The 27,883-nt window shown below is 42.5% G+C and overlaps 1 protein-coding gene across 1 annotated transcript; it reads right to left on the bottom strand.

The window, feature by feature from the left end:
* Positions 1-1,165: 1,165 nt before the first annotated feature.
* On the bottom strand, positions 1,166-21,937 carry ING3 (inhibitor of growth family member 3). Its single transcript, XM_040343744.1, has 12 exons — positions 21,804-21,937; positions 21,596-21,667; positions 17,139-17,239; positions 13,546-13,611; positions 11,106-11,202; positions 9,234-9,299; positions 9,039-9,158; positions 7,865-8,031; positions 7,506-7,696; positions 6,480-6,675; positions 5,446-5,484; positions 1,166-2,073 (listed from the first exon to the last, which is right to left on the bottom strand). Exons 1-12 carry the CDS (start codon positions 21,829-21,831, stop codon positions 1,957-1,959), a joined length of 1,260 nt encoding a protein of 419 aa, XP_040199678.1. The 5' UTR covers positions 21,832-21,937; the 3' UTR covers positions 1,166-1,956.
* Between the last annotated feature and the right edge of the window lie 5,946 nt (positions 21,938-27,883).

The following is a 27,883-nucleotide window of genomic DNA, read 5'->3' on the forward strand; positions in this document are numbered from 1 at the left end:
AAAGGAAAGGAAGTGTTAAGCATTATGTTTGAGAATGATGCCTAGGGAGAAATAAAACACCAATTTCATTAAGGCCCCATTCACACCTGAGCATAGCTTTTTCAGGCAGAAAGTCACGCAATTTTACTGCGATTTTTACCGCAATTTTGTACAGGTCAAAAGGTCACCAATGTAAAAAGCAGAAAAACCAAAAAACAAATCTGCCTAAAAAAAAAAGTCACAGAACTTGTTTGAGCTTCAGGCGTTTTGGAGTGGAGATGTGAACCATCTCCAGAGAGAATAATAGATTCCCCCCCCTCCAGTGTTTTGTAGCTTCAGGCTTCAAGCTACAAAATGCTCAGGTGTGAATGGAGTCTAAATGTAGAAGCCATAGGGGTGAGAGACATAGGGATTGTTTTACTAAAACTGGAGTGCAAAATCTGGTGAAGCTTTTTAAAGTAACCAATCAGCTCCATCAAAGCTTAATTGAACAAGCTGAAGGTAGAAGCCGATTGGCTACCAAGCACAGCGGCACCATATTTGGCACACTGCAGTTTTAGTAAATCAACCCAGTCAGTCATTACACATGCTTTTTTCTTTTGGGGTAGGAGTATCTTTCTCCTTCTCCTGCATTTACCACCAACGGGCATGCATAGAAGATGCTTTTTACAAGCAGGTTTAGCCTTCCAAGCACTTAAGCCACACAAACATAAGAAACATTATTGAGGCTTGGAATGTCAACACGTTCTGTAATTGTTCTAGTGGAGCAGGATCATCAAAGACCGGTTTCTATTCTCTGTTCATTTGTCTTGTCCATTTATTTATAGTCTGGCAACCAGATATGGCAGCAATTACTGGCAACAGAGCTGGCCTGCAAGGGCAAAAAGAGGGTTTTAAAAGGTATTTTTTTTACCTTACGCATGCTCTGCATAAAGCTTAAAAACCCTTACGTGTTACGTGCCCATCCCCCCTTTATTCTTACCCGAGGCCAATCTTGATCCAGCAGTGTGTCCGAGAGCAGCGTCTCTCTCTCCTAACCTGAGATTGAGGCAGCAGTAGGAACCATTGGCTTCAGTTACACCCAGGTTCATTAATATTAGCTGTGGGCTCCCACCCTCTTTTACTGCTATTAGGCTCTTCTCTGACCCGAAGAACTTTTAAAAAAGGCATGTGTGTGATGGTGTTAGGAATATAAAGCAACTTCTTTTGGATTTATTAATTATTTAATCATCTACAAAGCCAGAACATCTCATCACAGAACAGCCTACCAGTCAAAATGTAAGAAATATTCACAATATCATACTTCCTTATTGTTAATTCATAACAAAATGTCGAATACGTTTTATTTTACTTGCTTGTGACTACTACATTGAAAAAAACGCACAAAAAAAAAAAAAATCATTTGGTAGAAAAGGAATCACACCGATGTTGATACCAGTGTTTGTGTAGCAACAATAACAAAAATTGGCTTTTTCACATAACAGATTAAATAGGTTATGTACAGAGTTAATGGATGCCAGCCCAACAATACAGACGAGTTTCTTCAGCCAGCTGAGATATGTTTTTTTTAAGGAAACAATATACATATAAAAAAAAAAAAAAAAAAAAAAGAGCTTAAAAATTACTGCATACTCTTAGTTACTAGTAGATCCTGTGACATTGTATACCATGTTCAATTATAGCCTTTCATTTCGTGCAAGACATACCTCTGTAAAATATGCACAGAAGTTAGAGATAAACCCTCAGCATTGAAATCCCATAAGGACATATAGAAAGAAATATAATTTCAAAATGCCAAATATTGACATATGAGATGATGTACTGATAGCATTCTTTTGAATACTTCAGTGACTCTCCAATCCACTTAGCAAACTGTTGTGAATATGAAATGATGAGCAAGTCTTCAGTGTGATAAAAAAAAAAAAAAAAAGTTAGAGGTGTAAGTTTAGAGGTTTAAAGTTTTTTTTTCCCCCCATTTTATTTATGTCTGCTTCCTCTTCTTTTCATGGCAGCTGTGCACTGTGGACAATACCACTTTCCTTTGGGAGCTTCTGATAATCCTACACATCCATAATGAAACCATTCAATAGGGCACTGCAAAATTACAAAATTAAGCAAAATTATTTAATCACCAAAATATTACATTAATAACTTGATTTTCCTAGGAAAGAAAATTAGTTTTAAGAGCAGTCATAAGAATAAAAACACAACATTTGATTATTTGTTTACAGCAATTAGCAGTACTTGCACACTCCTATGTCTGAAGCATTGGGGGAGATCTACTAAAACTGCTACACACAGAATCTGGTATAGATGTGCATAGTAACCAATCCACTTCTAACTTCAGTTTGATCAATTAAAGTGACATTAAAAGGTTTGGTTTTAGATGTTTAAAAAACAAACATGTCATACTTACCTGCTCTGTGCAGTAGTTTTGCAGAGCAGCCCCAATCCTCCTCTTCTCGGGTCCCCACCAAGGTTCCTCTCCCTTAAATCAGTGCCCCCAGAGCAAGCAGCTTGCAATGGGGGCACTGGTGCCTGCTCGCTCTCAAGCCCGGCTCTATGCGTCCAAACGACAGAGCTGTGGGCCCAGTCCTGCCCCCTGTTCTCCCCTCATTGGCTGTGATCTCCTGAGTCTCTCATGCACATCGCTGGATCGAGAGGGGGCTGTGGGGGGAGCTGGACACATGTTTTTTACCTTCATGCATGAAGATAAAAAACCTTCTGTGTGTAGCAGCCTCCCCAGCACACCATAATTACTTACCTGAGCCCCATCTATGTCCACGGGTGTCTTAGTCACCTGGGACTCTACTCCTGATTGGCTGAGACACAGCAGCGGCGCTATTGGCTTCCATGGCTGGAAATCAGTCAGTTAGCCAATGAGGGGAGAGGGGGTGGGGCCAGGTCAGAGCTCCGTGTCTGACTGGACACACGGAGCTGTGACTTGGCTCGGGTGCACACATAGCAAGCTCCTTGCGGTGGAGGGCACTTGACAGGAGGGAGGGGCCAGGAGCAGCGAAGAAGGACCTGAGAAGAGGAGGATACGGGCTGCTCTGTGCAAAACCAACTGCACAAAGGAGGAAGTATAACATGTTGTGTGCTATAAAAACAAACAAACAAACAAAAAAAAAAACAACAACATACGAGACTTTACAATCACTTTAGGCCAGTGCTTCTCAATTATTTTCTGTCATGCCCCCCCCTAGGAAGAAGAAAACATTTCGGGCCCCCCCGCGCGACTGTAAATAGTATCTTTTGTCCATAAAATTGTTATTTCTCTATACGGTTTTTAGGTGAACCTCCACTTTAAGCTGACAACTGCGCGTTGGTTTTTGATCACCTCTGCGTTTTATTTTTTTCCTTTTTTTTTCAACAAAAGATCAATTTTGACATTTTTTTTTTTAACGTTTTTTTTTATAAACTGGCCCTCCTCATTGGAGTACAGGTGAGGTGGGAGGAAGGATGACACCTGTCAGCCTGCTGGATAAGGTGGAGGGGACGGGCGGCCTTACCTTTACTTTTCTTCAGCGCACTGTGTAAGGTGGCAGTCTGTCAGTCCCGTCCTGGTCCCGCCGTTAGAATTTGAACTGCATGCCTTACGCATGCACGCAACGGCGCCGCGCTACCACCTGACCTGAGACGCGGAGGAGGGAGGAAGGGAGGGCGTGCGTGCCAAGGGGACCAGACAGTGTCAGACACTTCGGGCGCGTCGGCGCCACCCCCCCCCCCCTCTGCAGCGCCGGGGTGCCGTGCAGATCAGCATCCCCGCACACATCATTCACGATCAGGCCGGCCCTGGTCGCTATGGCGGTAGTTCCGCCACTGGCTGGAAACGGGGGATAATTGCCAGGTCACACAAGCCCCCCTTTACGGAGCCTCGCGGCCCCCCAGGGGGGCGCGCCCCACTATTTGAGAAGCACTGCTTTAGGCTTTGACAATGAAACCTATAATCTGATTGGATACTATGCACAAGATTCTGTGTGCACCAGTTTTAGTAAATCTCCCCCAATGTGTTCTAAATTTAGAAATATATTTTACACATATAAATTAGACCAAAAACCCCTCTCAATCTACAACATGACTGATTTGATGTATATATCAAGCGCCCAGTCATGCCCCTGCAAACTAGAAAACCCAAGTCCATTTGCAATGCATTTTACATGCAGGAGTCACGGCAACCTACGATCACCCCAGAGGTAGACAAGCCGGATCCCCGTTCAACATGGGGATGTGCTGGTCCTAGCAATGAGGAACAGTGATCTCTGTGTTGTCCCAGTGAGCTCATCCCCCACACGGTTAGAACACACCTAGGGAACACAGTTAACCCCTTCCCTGCCAGTGTCCTTTATACAGTGATCAGTGCATTTTTATTAGCACTGATGAACTCTAATAATGCCACTGGTCCCCAAAAAAAGCAAAAAAAAAAAAACACAAAAAAAAAATTCCCACAATTGTTGTTTTTTGTTTATATTGCAAAAAAAACAAAAAACGCAGAAGGTGATCAAATACCACCAAAAGAAATCTCCATTTGTGAAAAAAAAAAAAAAAAAAAAAAAAGAACATCAATTTTATTTGGGTAGAACGTTGCATGACCGCACAATTGTTAAAGGGAATCAGTGCCGTATCGTAAAAAAAAAATGGCTTGGTCATTAACCACTTCCCGCCCAGCCGATAACAGATTGATGTCTGGGAAGTGGTTCTGTTATTCTGACTAGGCATCATATAACGTCCAGCAGGATAAAATGCCGGCGCGCCCCCATGGGGGCAGGCAGCGCGGCATTCATGACCTGTCAGTCTGACACGTCATGACCCTTCGATCGTGATAAGGAGCCTCTATCAGAGGCTTCTTACCACATGATCAGCTGTAACCAATCACAGCTGATCATCATGTGAACCAGGAAGTGCCAGTAAAGGGCATTCCTCGGTTCTGATCGGCGGCTCTCCCTCAGAGGGAGGTCTGTGCTGATAATCAGCACATTGGTACATCTGAGGGAGATGTGCTGATAATCACCTGGCAATTAGTGCCCAGCAGTGTCCCCATAGTAAAAGACTGCCAGTGCCCAGTAGTATCACGTGTCAGTAATTTATCAGTACCTCATCATCAGTGCTGCCTATTTTGGTGCCCAGCAGTGCTGCCCAAAAATGCCTATTAATTCTACATATCAGTGCCCATCAGTGAAGGGGAAAAGAAAATTTTATGACAGAGACTAAGGGGGGAAAAAAGGGGGGGGGGGGCGAAAGTGCCTGGTACTGAGGTGGTTAAAGGGGTAAATCCTTTTATTATGGGGACACTGCTGAAGTGGTTAAACAAGCTTGAAAATCTCCCTGCACAATATGAAATGCCTGAGGAATTCAGAAGCAGCCCAGCTACAAGGGACATTGCTTGCTTGTATCAGGTTGTTTATCCCACTAATCTTTTCTCATCATTTTATTATTATGTTTCAGAAATACATTTTAATTACTTACATCTTGGTTATCGCAGCCTACCATTTCACCATAAGATACCTAAAATAGAAAAGCTATAATGTAATAAATGTGTAAAAAAAAAACACTTTCACAAGTAGAAACACAGTGGAAATAAAGGATTCAAGTACACTCATGGAGACATTTACCAAGCAAATTAGCAACAAAGTTAGATACACATCCATTGCAATGCATATACAAAGGTTTTTGGTGTATATGCAAGCCCTGCATTCCTGGGCAGCTAACAAACAAGGCAATTTTGCAAAAGTTTGACAGATTTACACTGAAATGATTACACATAACTAAAGGAGGTGGTCATAGGCAGGTTTTATATTGCGGCAGTGCTACTTTTTAGCAGCAGATAGGGAAGAGAGGGATTTTTGAATCAAGCTGCAAGATTCACATGGCAAGTCTTATACTTTTTTCCAAAGCTCATTATTAGTGCATTACATAGCAATTATTTAATTTCTATTGATCATTTACCAAATGTTATTTTTTTAAAGAAGAAGAAGAACTACAAATAACAAACACAAGGTTTTCAGCAAATTTTTGCTCTGTAACCATAATATGGTATATGTTCTTGCCAGTTTTAGGCTGCATGTACACGGGACGTTTTTACATCCTCCTGAATGATTTAACTTGGACAGATAGTAACCAACGTTTAAAACATTTGTTTTGCCAGGTTTACATGCCGCGTTTGTTTAGAAGTGTTTGGCGCTTAAAATTCCTCTAAACTCAGCTTCTGAACCCATTATTTTGCATTCCAAAAAAGGCCTCTAAACTCAACTACCTAGAAACATGTGTAAATGACTCTGTGTACATGTTCTGATAAGATGACAGAGGAGCGTTCAGGAGCAGTTGAAAAAAATGCCCATCTGCTCCTAAACATCCGTTTGGTAGCAGCAGTGTACATGAGGCCTTAGTGACCAATAATCTGTAAAACCACCTGTGCAGTAATTTACTGCTGATCAGAACATTCCTTTAAAAACACCCACTACCATGTAACACTCTTGAGTCAGCAACCACCCCAGTCTCACCTGATTACAGATGCAATAGCGGGGCTCATTGGGATCATATGTCCAGTCAACTTGATTATTAGAATCGGACTCTGGAATAGCTGCCGTTTGTTGATGAGACAGCTCATGTGCTAGAGCGGATGATGACGAGCAAGAGGATAATGATGAAGAGGAAGATGATGAGGAAGATTGTTGACTTGAAGATTTATTATTGCCCCTAAACAGCAAAAATAAGGTACATTTAAAATAAAGTATGTTAAGGGGAAAGGGGAAAACGTGATGGTTGACTATAAATCAAATAAAACCAAACAAAAAACAAACACTAAGATTTATATGTGAAGTCCAACAATATAATGGGATAAAGAAGGAACATACACTTTGTATGCATGTTAAAGACACAACTATAAAGCATTTTAATCAAATGGTCAAATATTGTATGTATACTAAAGCTTTGATTGTCAAAAAGCTCACATAGGAAAAAAGTGCATTTAAAAGAGGAAGTAAACCCTGATGGGTTTTGCTTCTTTTTCTCACTGCAAATTAAAAGCATAATGGGCTAGTATGCATCGCATACTAGCCCATTATGTGACACTTACCTGCAAACGAATCCAGCGCTGTCCCCTGTGCAGGCTGCGTCCATCTTTCCAAATGCGCCCGGGAGCCACCGGTAACGGTACAGTCTAACTCAAGCAACGGCACAACGTGCCATTGCTTCAGTGCGCATGTGCCGATACAGGGTTTACAACCACTTTAAGTGTAGCAGATAACAATAGCAACGCTGATAAAAAGACAGAAGGGTTTATTAAAACACGTTGCATGTCACTGCATACAAAGCTCATTGGCATGCCTTTAATGCCAGAATTAATTAACTTGTGTGCACAACTGTGGGAGTTTCGTTATCCCAGCCTGGGCAATCTTGATGGCTGAAGACACCAAACCTAGAAGAAGACTAAGTGAAGAGCTCAGAAGCAGCGATGTAGCAACAATGGAGATCGCAGCCATCGCCTTTTTGGAGGGGTGTATGTAACTTGTCTAAACTTTACTCACTTGTTTTTCCGCCCACTTCTTGAGTCTGTGGTTGCTGAAGATGTCAAGGTCTGTGTTAGCGTAGAAGCCAAGGCTGAAGTGGAAAAACTTGTAGAGTCTCTAGACAAGAACTCTCTCCCAAGTTGAAAGTCATTATTTTTAAAGGCCTCGTAACTGGCTTTCATACTGGACGTTCTTCTTCCTTCCTTCATCTGTGCATATTTTGTAGAAGAAGATTTAATACATTATAAAAAAGGTAGTAACTCTGGTATTTTTGGTTTAATATTTTCACATATTTTACACAAGAGAAAAGTAAACTGTAGATACACCCAGTGCCAAAAATAATAAATATGTAAAAAACATGAATACATATGTAGTACCTGTGCCGTGGCTTGAACTGCTTGAGCCGCTGCCATGGTAATGGCCCCAGCTCCAGCCCCTGCAGCAGCTCCACTTGAAAGAGAAGTCAAGTTATAGGATGCCAGCGGCTGGGAGGAATTCACGTTGTAAACATTAGTAGTAGTGGAGGACAAAGTATTTCTACACCCTAGGGAAATATAAGAAAAAAACAAAACAATTATGCATGTCCATAAAAACACATCATGCAAAGACAGAAACACCAATTCAAAAGTGATCAGTTAGAGAAAGCAAAGGGTGAAGCTCATTAGCAAGTATATAATGTGCATGTAAATGGACCATGTAACAGATTGGCAAGTATACAGTTTATTTAATGTATAACTAAATAGGCAAAAACTTTATTTTTGTTAGTTTTGGATAGGTTGGAGAGGGATTAGAACGCTTGCCAGTTTGTATTGCTGTCTGTGCCTCTGTTAAGGACATTTACGCTCTCTATTTGTCCTGTTTACCAGTAAAAGAAAATCTAATTTTGGTTTGTCCATCATAAAAGTAATAGAGGGGAAATCTTCCAATGGGGACACTAGTTCTGGTGACCTGGGGGCCCCCAAATTATTCTTCTTTACTGTTATTTTTCCTTCCGTCCATCCTGATACTCTACTATTGCAAAACGAGTGCCCTAATCCATTTAACACATACTTAGTATCACCACTTCAGACATCATTGCTAATAAATAGAACTGGAAAAGTGTGCATTTTCTAGTAAAGTTATTGCCATCTCCTTTAACAAATGATTGCTTGTGGCTAAACTGTTGTAGGGGATTCCAAGCACAACTTAACAATTTCTTTGCTCACTAGAGTGTGTAGCACAGGATTTAGCATATACTGTATATAGTGTTATGCCATCTCTCTCTTCTTACTACATACAGAAGTATATAGAATTAAATTTGCCAAATATAATGCAACTTTCAGTCAAGTTCTAGTATATGCCTCCAAACAAAAAATTAACAAAAATTGTGTTAAAAGTTCACAAAAAAAAAACATTTTGGAGAAAACAGTAAACTACACTAACAAAACCAACAAGATGATTTTATGGAGTAAAAAAGGGTCACTAAATGAGTGACTAATAAATGGGGAATTTGTCCTAACCTACATGTCTGTCCTGGCAAACCAGTGTTTGTATGTATGACAGAAAACTTGCCTGGAGTATTTTCTTTAGATGCATCAGAAGTAAGTGTTGATAACAACGCCTCAGACTTGAATTTTTTCTCTGGTACATGGTCTGTAGTAGAATGATGGGATGATGGATTGTGCTTCCTTTCTGTAGACATAAGCATTTGCGTTTAATGGTTGCTGCAGTTTAGAAATGCCATAACACAGCACTCATTGTACTTACTCTCTCCTGAGGAATGAGAATGGTGGTTATTCACAGGCTGGGATGGTGTGTCTAGTTCCAACGACCCTGAAAGAGTATAATGCAAATAGTTATCAAACAATTTAAAAGACCAACAACCAACCGACCCACACCAGCCTCATTAAAAGGAAAATGTAGACAGTCCTTGCAACAAAGCATCTTCCCACTCATACCCAGTCCTGCATATGTTATGCACACCTAATCTTGATGATCATGCATGTGTATATACCTATCTAAACATGAATTCCTTGGTCATGTGTGCATGATACAATGTCATTCAACATTTATAATCAAGTTTAACACCATGCAGTCTAAAATAATCACATTACAAATATATAAAGATCTGGCTGTCCATTCATATAAGTTTTCCACGTGCTCCCTCTCCCCTCCTTGTAGCAGCAGCTGAATTGCACGTGTGGCTGTTAAAACCAGGGAGAGTGCGTGCATGTCCCATTTGTTTATACAGCTACTTCCCAAGATATATTTAATAATGTTCTCCTCTGACTTTTAATTTAAAATGGTTCTGAAGTTAAAACATTTTTTTACCTTAATGCATTCTCCACATTAAGGTAGACAAGGTTTTACCACTTTTTGTTCCCCACCTTTCTCTCTTAATACTTACCCGAGTCCTCTCTTGATCCACTGCTGTGGCCGGCTGCATCTTTTCTCTCTTCACTCCTTGCTGTCACAGGACAGAAAAAGCAGTGCCTGGCTCCTGTCGCTGTCAGTCCAATCCTGTGGGAAGGGAGCAGGAGGCAGGGCCAAGCAATGCTATGACTATCTATGGATGCACACAGCCCAGCTCAGGAGTGCATCCACTCAAGTGCTTCCTCAGCAGCCTGCATGCTGAGGGGCCACACAAAGAAGAAGAGAGCCGAGAATGCTGGTGGGAGACCACAGAAGACTCCACATTTAAAACAAAGTACTCTGGTTTCTGCAAGATAGGAGAGGTGGCCATAACCTTAACCTGTAAGGAAAGGCAGAATGGAATTGTGTTCTCAGTAAAGAGGCAGTGGGAGACAGATGCAGCATCGTTCTGATGATAGGCAAGTATGAATGTGCAAAAAACACACACAACTTAGTTCTCTTTTAAAGTGATTCTAACTAAAAGAATACAAAAATAAACATGTTATACTTACCTGCTCTGTGCAATGTATTTGCACAGAGCAGCCCAGATCCTCTTCTTTTTTGGTCCCCTGCGGGCAGTCCTGGCTCCCCCCCTGCTGAGTTTCCCCATAGCAAGCCCCATGCTATGGGGACACTCAAGAAGGCTTGCTTCTAAGCCATGCTCTGTGTGTCCATTCACACACACAGCATGTCCACCTCTCTCCTCATTGGCTCACTGGTTGTGTTTGACAGCAGCATGAGCCAATAGCTTCCACTGCTATGTGAGGGGAGAGAGGGATTGTTGCTCTTGTGTGCATCGCTGGATTGAGATGGGGCTCAGGTAAGTATAAAGGGGGGGGGGTCTGAGGATAGAATGCATTAAGGCAAAAAACTTGCCTTTAGAACCACTTCAAAGAAAGAGCAAGAATGGTGGACTATCTGTCCCTGAACAGTGCAATGGAGAAATGTAAATCACACAGGCAATAAATCCCAAGAACAATCATTTCTCACAGGCTTTCATGTATTGGAAGTTCAGAAAGAGAACACTTCTCATTTTCAATAGCAACCAGAGTATCTTTTGTTATCCAATACTGCAATGAAATCTGAGGTAAAATTTGATCAGTTGATTGGGTAACACGATCTGTTCTTTCATAGGACTCTTTTATACACAAAACCTGCAATGTCACATACTGGAAAACTTACACATCCATTTAACTAATATTATTATGAACAAAAATGTGCACCCACTTCTTTCCAATATTTCAGTAATGCCAGCATTATCAGCCTCCAGTTCCATCTTAAATTTTGCCAGTTCCTGGTCAAGTTTTCTCAAATGACGGTCTACCTATTAAACATTACAAACAGCAAGTTTACATTCTCCAAATTATTCATACATATGGAGGGCAATTACTAAAACTGGAGAACACAGAATCTGGTGCAGCCGTGATTCCAGGTTGTATTGTCAAAGCTTAAAGGGGTTGTAAAGGTTTGTTTTTTATTTTCTAAATAGGTTCCTTTAAGCCAGTGCATTGTTGGTTCACTTACCCTTTCCTTCCATTTCCCTTCTAAATGTTTTTTTTTCTTACTTACTGAGGAGGAACAGGAAGTGGGAAATTCAGAAAAAAAAACATTTAGAAGGAAAAGTGAACCAACAATGCACTAGGTTAAAGGGGTTGTAAAGGTAAAAATGTCTTGCTTTTAAATGTCCTTATTTCTTCTGAGAAATCCTCACTTCCTGTTCTTCTGTCTGTAACTACACACAGTAATGCAAGGCTTTCTCCCTGGTGTGGAGAAAGCCTCTTGAGGGGGGAGGGGGTGAGCAGGAGTGTCAGGACACTCTCTACTTTGCAGATAGAGAAATGAGCTGTGTGTTAGTGGGCGTCCTGACTGTCCTGTAGTCCAAGGGAGGGGGCGAGAATGACACTCCACACCAGGGAGAAAGCCTTGTATTACTGTGTGGAGTTACAGACAGAAGAACAGGAAGTGAGGATTTCTCAGAAGAAATAAGGACATTTAAAAGCAAAATTGAAGGATGAGGTAAGTGAAAGAGGACTGCACTAAGGTAAAGGAAGCTATTTAGGGAATTTTTTTTTTCCTTTACAACCCCTTTAACCACTTAAGGACCCGCTCATGTACATATACGTCGGTATTTTAAAGATGGATATCTCGGAAACGGCAGCAGCTGCTGCCACAACCGCCATATCCATATTTTCTTTAAGCGGTCCTGCAAACGATAACGGTGGTCTCTGCGGCGGATTCGCCGAGATCACCGTTATCGGCGGCGGGAGAGGGCCCCTCCCCTCCGCCGCTTACCGCAGTCGTCGGCCGCAGCGGAGGCGATCAGGTCCTTTCCTCTCCTCGGCTGGGATACGAGTGAGGGCAAGATGGCCCCCACCCGTCCCCATAGCATAGCAGGGCGGAATTGACATCAAGACGTCAATTCCGCCCATTCTTCTTAAAGCAATATTTTCTGGTTGTCGTTTTTTCAAATGACAATTTTTTTTTTTTTTTTTGCATGCAAGTCTAAATATGAGATCTGAGGTCTTTTTGACCCCAGATCTCATCTTTAAAGCGGTGGTTCACCCTAAAATCCACTTTCTGTCACTAGATCCAGCATACTGCTGACATCTGCAGTATGCTGGATTTTTTTTTCTTTTTTTTGTACTTATCGTTTTATCCGTATGTCTGCTCCGGCTCGAGCTTTAAGAGTTCCTGTCATGCTTGTTTCTATTACAAGGGATGTTTACATTCCTTGTAATAGGAATAAAAGTGACACTTTTTTTTTTTCTCGTAAAAATTAATAAAATAACAATAAATAAGAAAAAAAAAAAAAAAACATGTTGGGTATCATTTTAATCGGCGTAACAGTATCTTTCACAATATAAAAAAAAAAATTGGGCTAACTTTACTGTTGTCTTATTTTTTAATTCAAAAAAGTGATTTTTTTCCCAAAAAAAATGCGCTTGCAAGACCGCTGCACAAATACGGTGTGACAAAAAATATTGCAATGACCGCCATTTTATTCTCTAGGGTGATAGAAAAAAATATATATAATGTTTGGGGGTTTTAAGTAATTTTCTAGCAAAAAATAAATATTTTAATCTTGTAAACACCAAATCTGAAAAACAGCCAAGGTCCTTAAGTGGTTAAAGGAACCTATTTAAAAAAAAAAAAAAAAAAAAAAAATGAACCTTTACAACCCCTTATCGTACAAGCTGAAGTTATAAGAAAATTGCTTTACAGTGAAAAAGCTGCACCAGATTCTGTTTCTGAGCACTTCAGTTTCAGCATAAAATGTTATTAACATTACCAGAATCTGCAGAATTTCATTTCTATTGCCTGTTAGGCAAGGTCAAGGTTTTTTTTTTTTATGCATTTAAAAATGAAAATAACAGCATCCAAAAAAAAGACACACACAGATGAAAATATATCAACTTGGTATGAAAATAAATGGGAAAGCATTCTACCGTGTAAGCCAAGGACAGGTAGCAACCACTTTGCACCTCAAACTGACAGACATTATTTTCCAAAAAATGCAAGCTTAATTATTGCATAAATCAAAAGCTGTGTTTGGTAATTTGTTTGTTAAAGGTGTGAAGTATTATAAATTAGCAGTATGAGGATTCACCATTTTGTTTTCAATCAATACACAAAAATGTAGGTAAAATGTAACTACGGTTTTGCTTACCAAATCATAGATTTGATTTGCTAGCTGCACTTTCTCATCTGCATCTTCCAAGGCTTTAAAATAATCCTGTAATTAAGGAATAATCTAAATAAGAGTCAAACGGCAACCAAATATTAGCAGGTTCTTTATTCACAGGTACCCATGTGTATACTTTGCTTTATGTTTAAGTAGAATAGTGCACTGAAAGAAAATCTGTGCATTCCCACCTTGCTGCATGCAGAGGCAGCAAGATCCTGAGACCCGATCTGTGCATAAGTGGACCTTTTTTCAAAATTGACAATTTACATCATTCAGTAACAAATACCAATTTCTTCCGATAGATAAAAAATGCTCACTTAAGTGAACTAAAAGCCTAGACAGTGTTGATCACAATCTCAGGCTCTGAATTAGTGCTGTAAGTTTCACAAAAAGACTGTAGATTGTCTTGTTTTCAGCCAGACAGACTGTAATAGGTGCTCAGTGAGAAGTTTTTAACAAGGCTCAACCTGCAGGCCCCTACTTATGCAACGAGCAAATATGGCTCACCCCATGTAGGGTTGCGCTGATACCGTTTTTTAATCGGCGAGCACCGATACTTTCAGTCAAGTATTCGCCGATACCGAGTAATGATACTTTCCGCAAGTAGTCAAACTGTCAAAACCAGGTACCCGGTCCTGGGGATCGACCGATATCGTTTTTCGCTGCCGATACCGATATTTCAGCCACCTCTCCTGCAGATATATTTTGCCGATATTTTGTACATTTAAAAAAAAAAAAAAAAAAATTTAACCACTTATTGCTGTCACAAGGAATGTAAACATCCCTTGTGACAGTAATAGGAATGCGAGAGGTACTTTTTATGGAGGGATGGGGGGGTCTCTAAGACCCCAAACACCACCTCTGCACTTCAAAGTATTCAAAACGTCAATTTTTTTTTACTTTTTTTTTTTTTTTAAACTGGCGCCATTAAGATGCCAGTTATACGGGAAGTGATGTCATGACATCGCTTCCGGATTACTAGATCCGAGACCTGAGCAAAGCATCGGCTTTATTCGGGTCTTCGGCCAGCCGGGGCACGTGCCGACTGGTTGCTCGGGGCTCCTGGTGGGATGGGAGAGCCCGGGCAATCGATGGAGGGGGACGGAGACGGACCTCCCGCTGCTTGTGATAACAGCATCGGTTGTTATTACAATAAAGCCCACCGTCTGCTCTAAAGAACGGTGCCGGGGTGATGCATGCAGCTGTAAAGCCCCTGTCATTTTTTGACCAATACTTCTAAAAAAGGGAATATCGGACGATCCCTACCTCCCCCTCGAAAGATGGCAAATAAGCGGAGCTTCTCCTTTTGGGTGGAGCTCCACTTTAAATACACATCTGCTCAAATGCTAAATCTGCATAGGTGTCCCCGTCCCACTGATGATAAAAAATTACGACACCCTCACAAAATTGGAGAAGTTGTGGGACCCTGTGGGTATAGGGAGGAAGTGAGGTCAACTTGGGTGGGGGAATCGCTTATACATGTCATCCAGCCCTGTGAGCACCTCCAGCAGCCTTGATTTTCTATCATCCGTAAGACCGGGACCTCTATGCAGATTTTGCATAAGAACTGTACTTATTGTTCTAACATTTTTAATAAACTGCCCACTAGATGGCACTTTGCCCTTTTTATACACAAAACACACACACAGGAGCGGTGAGGGAAATTGCATGCGATACGGACAGGAATTGCACCGTATTGCTGTTCAAAGTAGTATTGATATTCCCATCGCACTTTCCTGGATATGGCTTTAGGAGTAATGGGTGTTGCAGCAACAACCAGCTGGAACTGGAAACATCACAGATCAAATGCACATCCCAGATAGCAAGGATAACTTGCCACAAAGTTGTGGCAGTGTTGAATTTTAAGTCTGGTAACGTGCTGCACATTTACTCTGGCAAGTTGTACACTTGCAGAGCACTTGAAGCACAAGTTCTAGTTGACACTTTTACAATTTGTAGCAAATGTGCATGGCAAGTCTCTAGCAAGTGCAAAGTTGCAGTGGCGAGTCTACAGCAAGAGCTCTGCAAGTCTAAAGCATGAAAATTCAGTCACAGTGACCCCTGTGGTGGGATGACTACTGAACAAAATAACAACCAAAACGTGCAGCAGACTTGCAAAGAAAGATGATCTGAAGTCATGCAATGCGGACTTGCTGCAATTGTGCAACAAACTTGTGAAGCCTGGAAAGTCTAGCAATAACTTAGTAAGTCATCTTCAAACTTGCAGCACAATTGCTTGCAATCTGGGATATTCACCAGCACACCACGGATCATCAATTACATTCAAATCTTTATTGCAGAATGATCACATCACAGAAGATAGAGTGCACATTTTTGGAGCCCCACAGGACACCTTTTTCAAGCATGTAACAAAGGGGTGCTGCGCAGCTCTAAAACATTACGCACTGTCTTCTGTGATGTGATCATTCTTCTAAAAAAAAAAAATGGACGTAATTGACATTCCGCGGTGTGCATGCAAGTTTGTATTAATGCAAACCGCACCACAAAGTATCGGTTTTGGGATTTTTTTTTAAATGCTCGGCATCGGTACATCCCTAAAACTGTGTGTGTATATATATATATATATATATATATATATATATATATATATATATATATATATATATACACACACATACATACACACACATACACACACACACATAAGTCAAGCGGAAGCTATGCATGCAAAGATTTGAATACACAAACTCTTAATATTTACTGGACCTCTTTTACATGCAAACAAAAAATACAAAGACTAGTTATTCTTTTTAAATAGTAAATGATGACTTCAAACAACACAAGTTCCAATGCACTCAAACAGCATTGCCTTTGTAGATCACCAGTAACTACTTCAAATACAACTTGTGCTATCTGCAAAATATGTAAAATTGAAAGGATAGCTTCACCTTTTGTAACAGGTTACATCTGTATATAGTGTATAATATACAGTCACTGTGTGAGGTTGCACCTACACAGCCACGTCATTCATTCACACTGCTCTGTGAATGAATAAACTAGAAGTGGTGTCTGCCACAGCAGCAGGCAGCTTGCAGTTCTCAATATATCTCTTCTAGCAATATAGTAACTGTCTGCCTATATGGGAGGTATAGGCAGACAGCTATACTGAGGGTCTGCAGTAGCCCAACACTGCGCCTGCCATCCACTGATCACTTTTACAGGCCACCGTGTAAAAAGAAAAATACATTTTTTTACCTGCAAAATAATGCACATTATCATTTTTTTCTACAAAAGGTGAAATGATCCTTTTAAGCAGAACTAAACCCTCTTCTCCTTTACAGCCATGGAAGCTGCTATCTTGGCCTCTGCTTGAAATGTAATTGCCATGGTGCGTCACATGTGATCAGTTATAACACCTGCCATTTCATGCTTTGACAATTTGGTAGAGAGCACAAGCAACTGATTGTTATTCACAACATGCCTTGAATGTTTACCCCTTTATTGGAAAACGGTTAAATGAATGAGTTTGGTTCTGTTTTAATAAATTTGCAGGTATCCAACCTACTGCAGGTCTCTACTCTCAGGTCTTTTGCAACATATAACCTACAGCTTACTTTTTTAATAGCCGTCATTTGTTCATCCCTCCATTCAGGCTTGTTCTTCTTTGCATTAGCAAAAAACTCTCCGACCCGCTGTTCTAACTGGTCCATTGCATCTACATTATAAATATAATAAGATCATCAAGAAGTAGACAAATTCTTAGGGCTGTAACTTTATCACTGGAAATTGTTGAGCGTGCAAGACAGACAGTAAAAGGATGAAGCTGGACATAGATGGGTAGAACTTTTAATGAAAATTCTTAGAAAAAGAACATTAAGAAAGTTTGTTAATTTTTCTGATTATTAGTGGGTCAAATCGATGTTCCATTTTCAAACAACGAGAAAATTTGAACAAGCAGGATGGAAAATCTCTCGAACAATGAATTTCTAACAGTGTATGTGGTTTTCATTCATTAATCTAAAATCAAATGCAAACAAAATCAGTTCTAGACTTTTTTTAAATGCCTATGGACAGCTTAAAGCGGGAGTTCACCCAATTATATATTTTTTTCCCTTTTCCCCTTAGATGGATGCTAGATGCTCGTTTTGTCTAGGGGAATCTGCTAGTTGTTTTCAAAATATGAGCCGTACTTAACGTTTTTGAGATGCATCCTCTCCGTCGCTTCCGGGTATGGGTCTTCGGGAGCGGGCGTTCCTTCTTGATTGACAGTCTTCCGAGAGGCTTCCGATGGTCGCATCCATCGCGTCACTAGTAGCCGAAAGAAGCCGAACGTCGGTGCGGCTCTATACTGCGTCTGCGCACCGACGTTCGGCTTCTTTCGGAAAATCGTCACGCGATGGATGCGACCGTCGGAAGCCTCTCGGAAGACTGTCAATCAAAATAGGAACGCCCAGTCCCGCAGCCCATACCCGGAAGCGGCGGAGAAGATGCATCTCGTAAACGGGAAGTACGGATCATATTTTAAAACTAGCCGATTCCCCTAGACAAAACGAGCATCCATCTAGGGGGAAATAGTGTCATGTGCGGGTGAACCTCCGCTTTAAGGCTACCTTTGTGACCATATTTCACATTATACTCTTTCCTCTCGCCTTGTTTATTCACAAAATATCTTATATTCTTTTCATAGAATGCAAGGTCTTCTGTAAATTGACAAAGGGAAATTCAGTCATTTATCCACTCCTCTCCCTGCATTTATTCACAACTTCAATGCATTCTGTGAAAAGACTACAAGGGTACAAGACCATGTGATCACCTGGACACATCGGTAATGTGATCTGCTGTGTACATGGGCACACGCCAATCACCAGGCTCTCGGGTGCGTCCTCTGTGAGCCGCGCAGGAACCTGGTCTGATTATAGTATATACTTTAGGCCTCATTTACACCATGGTGCAGATATGCCAGTTCTGCAAGGGCACAAAAAAAAAATTTTTGTTCACATCATAACACTGGTATCATGTACAGATTCTGCGTAGGAATGTGCAACGTATATGCAGCAATACTGTGCTGTGAACAGGGCACATAACTGACACGCATGGAAACTGATGTCAACATGCATAAAAACTGATGTAGACGCACATCTCTTCAAGTGAAATCTGCGCCATTTTCCCATCGGTTTTCATGCACATATGGTGTGAATGAGCCCTTAAAGCTGTTGAATATGACTTTAAATATTACTACTTCCAGTACACAACTATGCAGCCACCGTATGTCCTGCAATATACTATCATTAGCCATGTTCTGCAGCAGTAAGGACAACTTTCTGTCTGATGCTGGAAATAAAGAGAGCTGGGATTCTACAAGGCATCCTCTGACTGGCTGAGATGGAGAGGCAGGCAGGTGGAACCTCGGCCAGAGAAAGCCTTGTATTCATTGATAAAAAATACATGACAACTTTTCCTGAATGGCAGAGAAGCATTCAGCCCAACTCTACTTAGTTTCGGGAACAAATGGGAAATCACCCAATACAGTGATATATACAGCACTGTATACTGAATGTAGCCAATGCTGCTACCGTATATTAGAGGGCACACAGCGGCTGCATAGTTATCTAATTGAAATCATTTATTTGGGCCAGCTTCGCCCAAACAAACTATCTAAAACCATATTAAACCTAAAATTCTATGATAAAGTATATCAAAGGCAAAAGATTTTATTTTATTTTTTAAGTTTTGGATAGAGTAGAAAAGCATAACATCACCTGTCAGGTTTTTATTGCCGTTTGTGGTCCGCTTGTCCTGGTGACAAAGGTGCCCAAAAGTGAAGAAATAATCCCACATTTTGGGTTGTCACAAGAATAGGATTAGAGCAGAAATCTTCCATTTGGTACACTAGTTCTGGTGACATGGGATTTCCTCTCAATTCTTGTTTTGGCAGAAGTTATCATGTTGATAACAGAAGAACGAAGCAGGAGAAAGTCACGGGCCTTAGGGCTTTGAAGAGTGACAAGAACACACTGCAAAAATAGGATGGCCGCACTCCCAAAGTAGATGCAATAGAAAGATACTTTATTGAGGAGTATAAAAGTGAAGGAGCAATGACATAGCAATGGCAGGGGGGAAGGTAACCTTTTCCCCTGCCATTGCCCCTTTGCATTTGTTTTTATACTCCTCAATAAAATATTTTTCCATTGCATCTACTTGGGGAGTGCGGCCATCCTATTTTTGTTCTTCCATTTGCCTGCAGCAGTGACAGGGCGTGCACTCAATCTGATGCGTGTTCATTTATAGCCCAGCGGTATTCATCTGGAGCAGTTTTTCTTTTGTTTGTTTAAAAAAAAAAAAAAATGCAGAGATGTGCCCAGTTCAAATTTCATGAATGGGGTTTACATCCACTTTAATGCATTCTATATATTAAAGCGGAGTTCCACCTAAAAATGGAACTTCCGCTTTAAGGAAAGGTGACCCCCTGACATGCCACACTTGGCATGTAATTTTTTGGGGGGGCTCCTACTTCCTCCCAGGGCTCCGTGGTGCCAGAAGGAAGTTTACCACCCCCCCCCTCCCGGCAATCATATGGAACACGTCACAGGTCCCAGATGATTTCCCGGCCAGTCACAGTGCGCAGCGTGGCTTGTGCATGACCGGCTGTGTCACCAGTGACAATGCCGGCGCCGCAAAGAGGCGCCGGCATTTTCACTGGTGACAATGCAGCGAAAAGGGGGAGGAGCGGGGCTTCGTTCCCCTGCATCGCTGGACCGTGGGACAGGCAAGTGTCCAATTATTAAGTCAGCAGCTGCAGTATTTGTAGCTGCTGACTTTTATTTTATTTTAGACGGAACTCTGCTTTAAGGTGAAAAACCTCCTGTGGCTTCCCCTTTTTTTTCCCTTACCTGAGCACGATTTGATCCAGCGATGTGCATGAGAGCAGCAGCCCCCATTGCTGTCTCCCTCATTGGGCAAAGTAATAGCAGCAGGAGCCATAGCTGTCTTTCAAAAGCTGCGACACAGGGGTGGGGCCAAGTCCCGATGTGTCAATAGATGCAGCAGTGGGGTTCGGAGCCCCATGAAAAGCAGCTTTCCGTGGGGGCATGCGCCAAAGAGGAGGGGGCCTGAAGCGCCGGCAGGGGACCACAGAGGAGGAGGATCAGGGCTGCTCTGTGCTAAAGCATGGCACAGAGCAGGTTAGTATAGACAGGATTGTTATTTTAATAATAATAAAAAATAAAATAAAAACACACAAAAGGTTTAATAACATTTTAAGGGAAAGCTCACAGATGGCAAAAAAAACATGACAGGGGTTATAACCTCCCTTCGCTCTATCCAAAATGTTAAAAAGGTTTTGCCTATAGTTCTACTCCAACACTCATTGGCACCATAATATTACTGGCAAGTCTTTTAGTGCCAGTTCACACATGGGCGGCTTCAAAGTTGTCAGTCTCTAAAGCCACCCAGTACAGTGCGACTTGCAAAACAACTTCTGTATAGAAGTCAATGCAAGACGCTCTGAAGTCGCCCCAAAGTAGCACAGGTACCTTTTTCTAAGTCGAAGCGACTCGAGTCGCTCCTATTAGAACGGTTCCATTGAAATGCATGGAGCGCGACTTGTCAGGCGGCTAAGTCTCCTGACAGGTCGCCACTTAGTGCATCTGGCAATTATAAACACAAATGTGACCTGTAGGTTTCTGTGTTCTGATATTATGAATGGATATGTTATATGGATGATGCGCCCTACACAATGGAGAGTCTTTTCTATTTATGTTACTCAGATTGATCTGGCTACATGATTATGAGCCCTACTATAGCTATATAATGATGTAGATGTCATGAGAGTTCACATAAGGTTGCTGCCTGCACTGGATGTTATGCAGTGTTGTACTGATGTCAATGAAGAGGGCACGCCGCCGCCCCCTACTGTTGGCGCATAGTATAGCAGCAGGAAGCTGGTAACCCCTGGCAGCGGCTCTCCCGCCGTCTTTGTCGCACTACACACGATGATATGGAGCACCATAGGGCCGGCCTCCGCTATAGCCGGCTGTCTGTGCTTATGGGATGAGCGGAGCTGCTCACGTACTCTGCACCTGCAGGTCCATCTCCCGCATTTCCGTAAACCTGTCGCGCAGATCCATGGGAAGCTGCTCGATCACTGCGGAGAGACAGGAGGGGAGGGAGAGACAGAGGGCGGTTATTAGGCGGCGCCACTGCCGTCCACGTATAAAAGCCCGCACCCCACCGCTATGAGAGCTCCCCGCGCCTCCATAGCGCTATACTACCCCACTCACTCTCCAGGTAATCCTCCAGGTACAGCATCTTGTCTTCTTAGCGCGAATTCCACACAACGACGACCGTTTATTTCTCCTAGACAAGATGGCGCCTGGTCTGCAACACTAAAACACAGGGAGGGAGGAGAGGGCCAACGGGCGCCACTCTCATTGGCTGCATGGGGCCGCACAGGATTCTGGGAGATGTATTTCTGAGGGCGGGAGTGATGGAGCACGGACTCCTCTCTGTCAGGGAGTATAGTCTTGTGATGAGGAGAACTCAGGGCTGAGATGCTGCAGAGATGTCAACATGTATTCATTATTATTAGGTCTAGTGCACACTGGACGTTTTTATAGCTGCTGTTTTTTGCTTCAGACTTTTTTTCTACAGTCAATAAACTCTCCAGCATTTTATCCTATGTGTCCGTGCACACATAGGCAGCCTGTTATCAAATGTTTTTGGCTGTAAAAATAACCTAAAACTAGTGGGCTCTGAGAGGAGTTTTTCAGCTGTAAAACTCCTCTAACGCTGACAAACGCACCTCCACCAGCGTTTTTGATCCATTGAAAAAAAACCTCAGCTTCATTAGCAAGGCAGTGGTTGTCTTGGAGGTGTGTTTGGGGTCCTTATCATGTTGGAATACTGCCCTGTGGCCCAGTCTTTAAAGGGAGGGGATCATACTCTGTTTCAGTATATTACAGTAAATGTTGGCATTCATGGTTTCCCCTAGACATGTGCACAGTTTTTTTTTTGTTCTGTTTCGTATCGTTCCATAGGTTTGTTTCCGTTCGTTTTTCGTAAGACGCCCGTTTTCCTGTTCGTTCCCGTACATTTTTCGTACGATGCGATTTTTTCGTATTCCGATCGTTTCGTATTTTGGTTACCGTTTTATTTTCGTACATGCGGGATGGTTCGTTATTCTGTTTAATTCATGTTCGTTACTTGTTAGACAATAATTTTCGTGAATTTTCGTCATTTTGTACTTTCGTAAATATATCGCGGGATTCGCGGCACTTTCAACACGCGGCTCATCCATATTAACTATTGTTAAGCCCCATACACTTGGTCAGACTTTTTTAACAACAAACATAAAAACGATCGTTTTACCGAACGTTCGTTCGTTTTTAAACTCCATCAGAAAACCATTTTTGGGTTCCAGGTTCAAAAGTCTGGCCAACTGATCTCCCTTCAGACGAAAATCCACAGAAAAGTTTATTTGGTTTTACTGTACTACTGTACTCAGCACAAAAGAGAAGCTGCTTCACTAACTAACTACACTCACTGCCCATTCAAAAAAACGAAAATTACATCTATAACAAAAGATTTTCATTCTGTATTTTGTTTGAATCCCTTTTCTGTTCGTATGTTCATATGACATCTATAACAAAAGATTTGCATTCTGTATTTTGAAACCAAATTACGAACAGAAAAAAGGAATTCAGAATACAGAATGCAAATCTTTTGTTATAGATGTCATATGAACATACGAACAGAAAAAGGATTCAAACAAAATACAGAATGAAAATCTTTTGTTAGATGTCATATAGACATACGAACAGAAAAAGGATTCAAACAAAATACAGAATGAAAATCTTTTGTTAGATGTCATATGAACATACGACTGAAAATCAAAATACGAACAGAACAAGGATTCAAACAAAATACAGAATGCAAGTCTTTTGTTATAGATGTAATTTTCGTTCTTTTGCCGTTTTGTCGTATTTTCGTCGGATCGTTCGTTCGTATTTGCGGTTGTTCGTTATGCGGCTCATTCGTAATCCCGTTGTTTTCGTATTTTGGTGCTTTCATTTTTTCGTATGTACACATTATTCTGCGGGTACGAAAATGAACATTTTCGTACGAAAATAACATTCGTACGAACGGGAATGCACATATCTAGTTTCCCCCAATGAACTGTAGCTCCCCAGTACCATACCTCCCAACATTTAGAAAATCCAATGCGGGACATCTTGTTGAGCGGGTGGGGGGGGGATGCCGGGGATCAAAGTTGTTGAGCAGGGGGGGGGGGGGGGTTCTCCTACCTGTGCATATTCCTCTGTCCCGACACCCCACCTGCGCCATTCGACTGTAGCCCGCTCCATATTTCCAGCCGCACTGTGATTGGGCGTATAGCGGTCATGTGCGGAGGCGGGACTTCTAGACGATCAATGACAGGCCAGCCCCACGCCGCACATGACCCCCATACGACCAATCACAGGGAACCGGACACCAAACATGGCGGTGGAATGCAAACATTGAGGTGGAACGCAAACATGGAGGCACGGATAGTTGGGAGGTATGCAGTACCGGTGTTCTGTCGAGAAGTGCCCCCTAGCAAATATGCATGCGCAGGACGGAGCTGCACTCCAGCTGAGTTGCCGATCAGCTGGTGTGACGTGCCATGGCGCAAGCGCACATCGTAGGAGGTATCTCTCGATGGGAGATACCATTTCATGGACACAATTGAAACCTATACAAACAGTGGTGGGAGACCGTAGTTCTCACTTTGTGCCTCACTGTTTGCCGGCTTCCAGCAGCAGCGATGCACAATCTGAGAGTTATGGTCTCCCCCCACCGTTTGTATAGGTTTAAATTGTGCATTTGAAATGGTATCTCCAATCGAGCGATACCTCTTAAGATGTGCGCATGCGCCATGGTTACGTCAGCCCAGCTGATCGGCAAATCAGCGGTTGTGCTATGACGTACGGCGCATACGCAGTTCATCCTGGGCACTATTCGATGGGGGGGCATTTTTCGACAGAACACTGGCAGCACTCATGCAGCCCCAGACCGTGACACTCCCACCACCATGCTTGACTATGTCTTTATACTCCTCACTTGGTTGCCACCACACACCCTTGACACCATCTGAACCAAATACGTTTATCTTGGTCTCATCAGACCACTGGACATGCACTCTGCTTATTTGGCCAACCATGGCGAGGCATGTTCTGAGTGGAACCTGTCCTGTTAAACCGCTGTATGGTCTTGGCCACCGTGCTGCAGCTCAGTTTCAGCCTAGGTTCACACTGAGTGCGGAATTGAAATTGTGCGATTTCAGTTGAACTCGCACAATTTCATTCCCGCATGTCAGTCCCGATTTCGGGAATGATTTTAGAGACATCTGTGTGGGTTTTTGCACAGATGTCAATGGAAATGGCCAAAAGTAGTACAGAAACGACTTTTGGAAATCAGTGCAGCAATGCACTGATTAGGACGGTGCCATTGCCGGCAATTGCAGCCGATTTACCAATTCGCACTCCCCCACCCCCAGGAATACTTAGGCGTTAGGATGGGGAACTTCATCCTAACAACTGCCTATCTCCTCCCCTTAGCTAAATTGATTGACACATTTAAACCCATTCAGTGCGTGACCAAGTACACACTGCAGAGGACACAGGCAGTAGACACCACGTAGCTTTAGGTGCACAAGGCAGAGGATAAAGGCATCACACACACCACATAGCTTTAGGTGCACACGGCAGAGAACACAGGCAGTACACACCAAGTAGCTTTAGGTGCAAACTGTAGAGGACACAGGCAGTACACACCACGTAGCTTTAGGTGAAAACTGCAGAGGACAAAGGCAGTACATACCACATAGCTTTAGGTGCACACTGCAGAGGACACAGGCAGTACACACTATGTAGCTTTAGGTGCAAACTGCAGAGGACATGGGCAGTACACACCAAGTAGCTTTAGGTGCACACTGCAGAGGACACAGGCAGTACACACTACGTAGCTTTAGGTGCACACTGCAGATGACAAAGGCAGTACACACACCACGTAGCTTTAGGTTCACACTGCAGAGGACACAGGCAGTACACACTACGTAGCTTTAGGTGCAAACTGCAGAGGACACAGGCAGTACACACTACGTAGCTTTAGGTGCACACTGCAGAGGACACAGGCAGTACACACTACATAGCTTTAGGTGCACACTGCAGAGGACACAGGCAGTACACACTACATAGCTTTAGATGCAATCTGCAGAGGACACGGGCAGTACACACCAAGTAGCTTTTGGTGCAAACTGTAGAGGACACGGGCAGTACACACCACGTAGCTTTAGGTGCAAACTGTAGAGGACACGGGCAGTACACACCACGTAGCTTTAGGTGCACACTGCAGAGGACACAGGCAGTACACACTACGTAGCATTAGGTGCAAACTGCAGAGGACACGGGCAGTACACACCAAGTAGCTTTAGGTGCAAACTGCAGAGGACAAAGGCAGTACACACTACGTAGCCTTAGGTGCAAACTGCAGAGGACATGGGCAGTACACACCAAGTAGCTTTAGGTGCAAACGGCAGAGGACACGGGCAGTACACACCAAGTAGCTTTAGGTGCAAACGGCAAAGGACACGGGCAGTACACACCAAGTAGCTTTAGGTGAAAACTGCAGAGGACAAAGGCAGTACACACTACGTAGCTTAAGGTGCAAACTGCAGAGGACATGGGCAGTACACACTACGTAGCTTTAGGTACAAACTGCAGAGGACACGGGTAGTACACACCAAGTAGATTTAGGTGCACACTGCAGATGACAAAGGCAGTACACACACCACGTAGCTTTAGGTGCACACTACAGAGGACACGGGTAGTACACACCATGTAGCTTTAGGTGCACACTGCAGATGACAAAGGCAGTACACACACCACGTAGCTTTAGGTGCACACTGCAGAGGACACAGGCAGTACACACTACGTAGCATTAGGTGCAAACTGTAGAGGACACGGGCAGTACACACCAAGTAGCTTTAGGTGCAAACGGCAGAGGACACGGGCAGTACACACCAAGTAGCTTTAGGTGCAAACTGCAGAGGACAAAGGCAGTACACACCAAGTAGCTTTAGGTGCACACTACAGAGGACACAGGCAGTACACCACGTGAGAATACTGCAGCTAGCACAATCGTCTGCCAGTAAATTAGGAAGAGTTGATCTAGCTAAACTATACAGTGTATAAATATATATACAACACCTGGGATGCATATATATCCTCTACACACTGTAACTTTAACTGACTAGCCTGCCTGCTCTATCTGCCTAGAAAAAATGACACTCTCTCTCTGTCTCTAACCACCGCCGCAACACACTACACAAGGCCGACCTGCAGGCGGCCTTTTATAGTGTGGGGAGTGTACTAAACCCCCTGAGCCATAATTGGCCAAAGCCACCCTGGCTTTGGCCAATAATGGCTCTCCGTTTTTTTGCGCGCTGTGATTGGCCAAGCATGCGGGTCATAGTGCATGCTTGGCCAATCAGCCAGCAATGCACTGCGATGCCGCAGTGAATTATGGGCCGTGACACGCCACTCAAGTTTGGCACGAATGGCCTGTAACAAACGTAATTCGACGAATGGTCGAACATGAAGCTCATCCCTAGTGGACAATTAGATTAAAAATATTTCAAACCATTAGAAGCTGGACCTTGAATAATGGAAGCAAGTATCTTCACATTTTCCTGAAATGGAAGTCACCAGATGTGGGCCCCATTGTCTTAAAACACAATTGAAATGTCCATATTCTAGTCCACAGACCCCATCATTGCTGCTTTCAGGAGACAATGCCTGTAATGCTAGTTATTTAAAGCAGAGAGCACTCTGGGCCTGATCCAACAATATGTTGCTGGGTTGGAAAACACGGCACAACTAATTATGACACATTTACTAAACTGTAATGTGAATGTCTTTTTTAACCAATGACCAAAATTAAAATGTAAGACCAGGAAAATAGCTAAATACCTTATTGCAATATATCACGCCACAATATTTATACACCACTGCTACATTACACAGCCAGATAGGTGACACCTTTATTTCATAGTTCCACAGTGTAGCCTCCTATGTCATCTCCCTACTATCAACCTACTCATTGGATAGTAAATCAGCATTGTCCAAATAACAGGAAGTTGAGCTAGGAAATCAGTAAAACTAAATTTAAGAAGTAGCAGAATGACTTGCAGAAAGGTGTGTATGACAACACATGCTGACTAGAACTACAATTCTTTTGGTAGGAAAAATCAATAACACAAAATTATAAATATATGTTTGAACTGGTTGCTTGGCGTTCCAATTAAAATTAAGGAGGAACGCTT

The sequence above is a fragment of the Rana temporaria genome, chromosome 3 (genome assembly GCF_905171775.1).
Source record: "Rana temporaria chromosome 3, aRanTem1.1, whole genome shotgun sequence".
Classification (NCBI taxonomy): domain Eukaryota; kingdom Metazoa; phylum Chordata; class Amphibia; order Anura; family Ranidae; genus Rana; species Rana temporaria.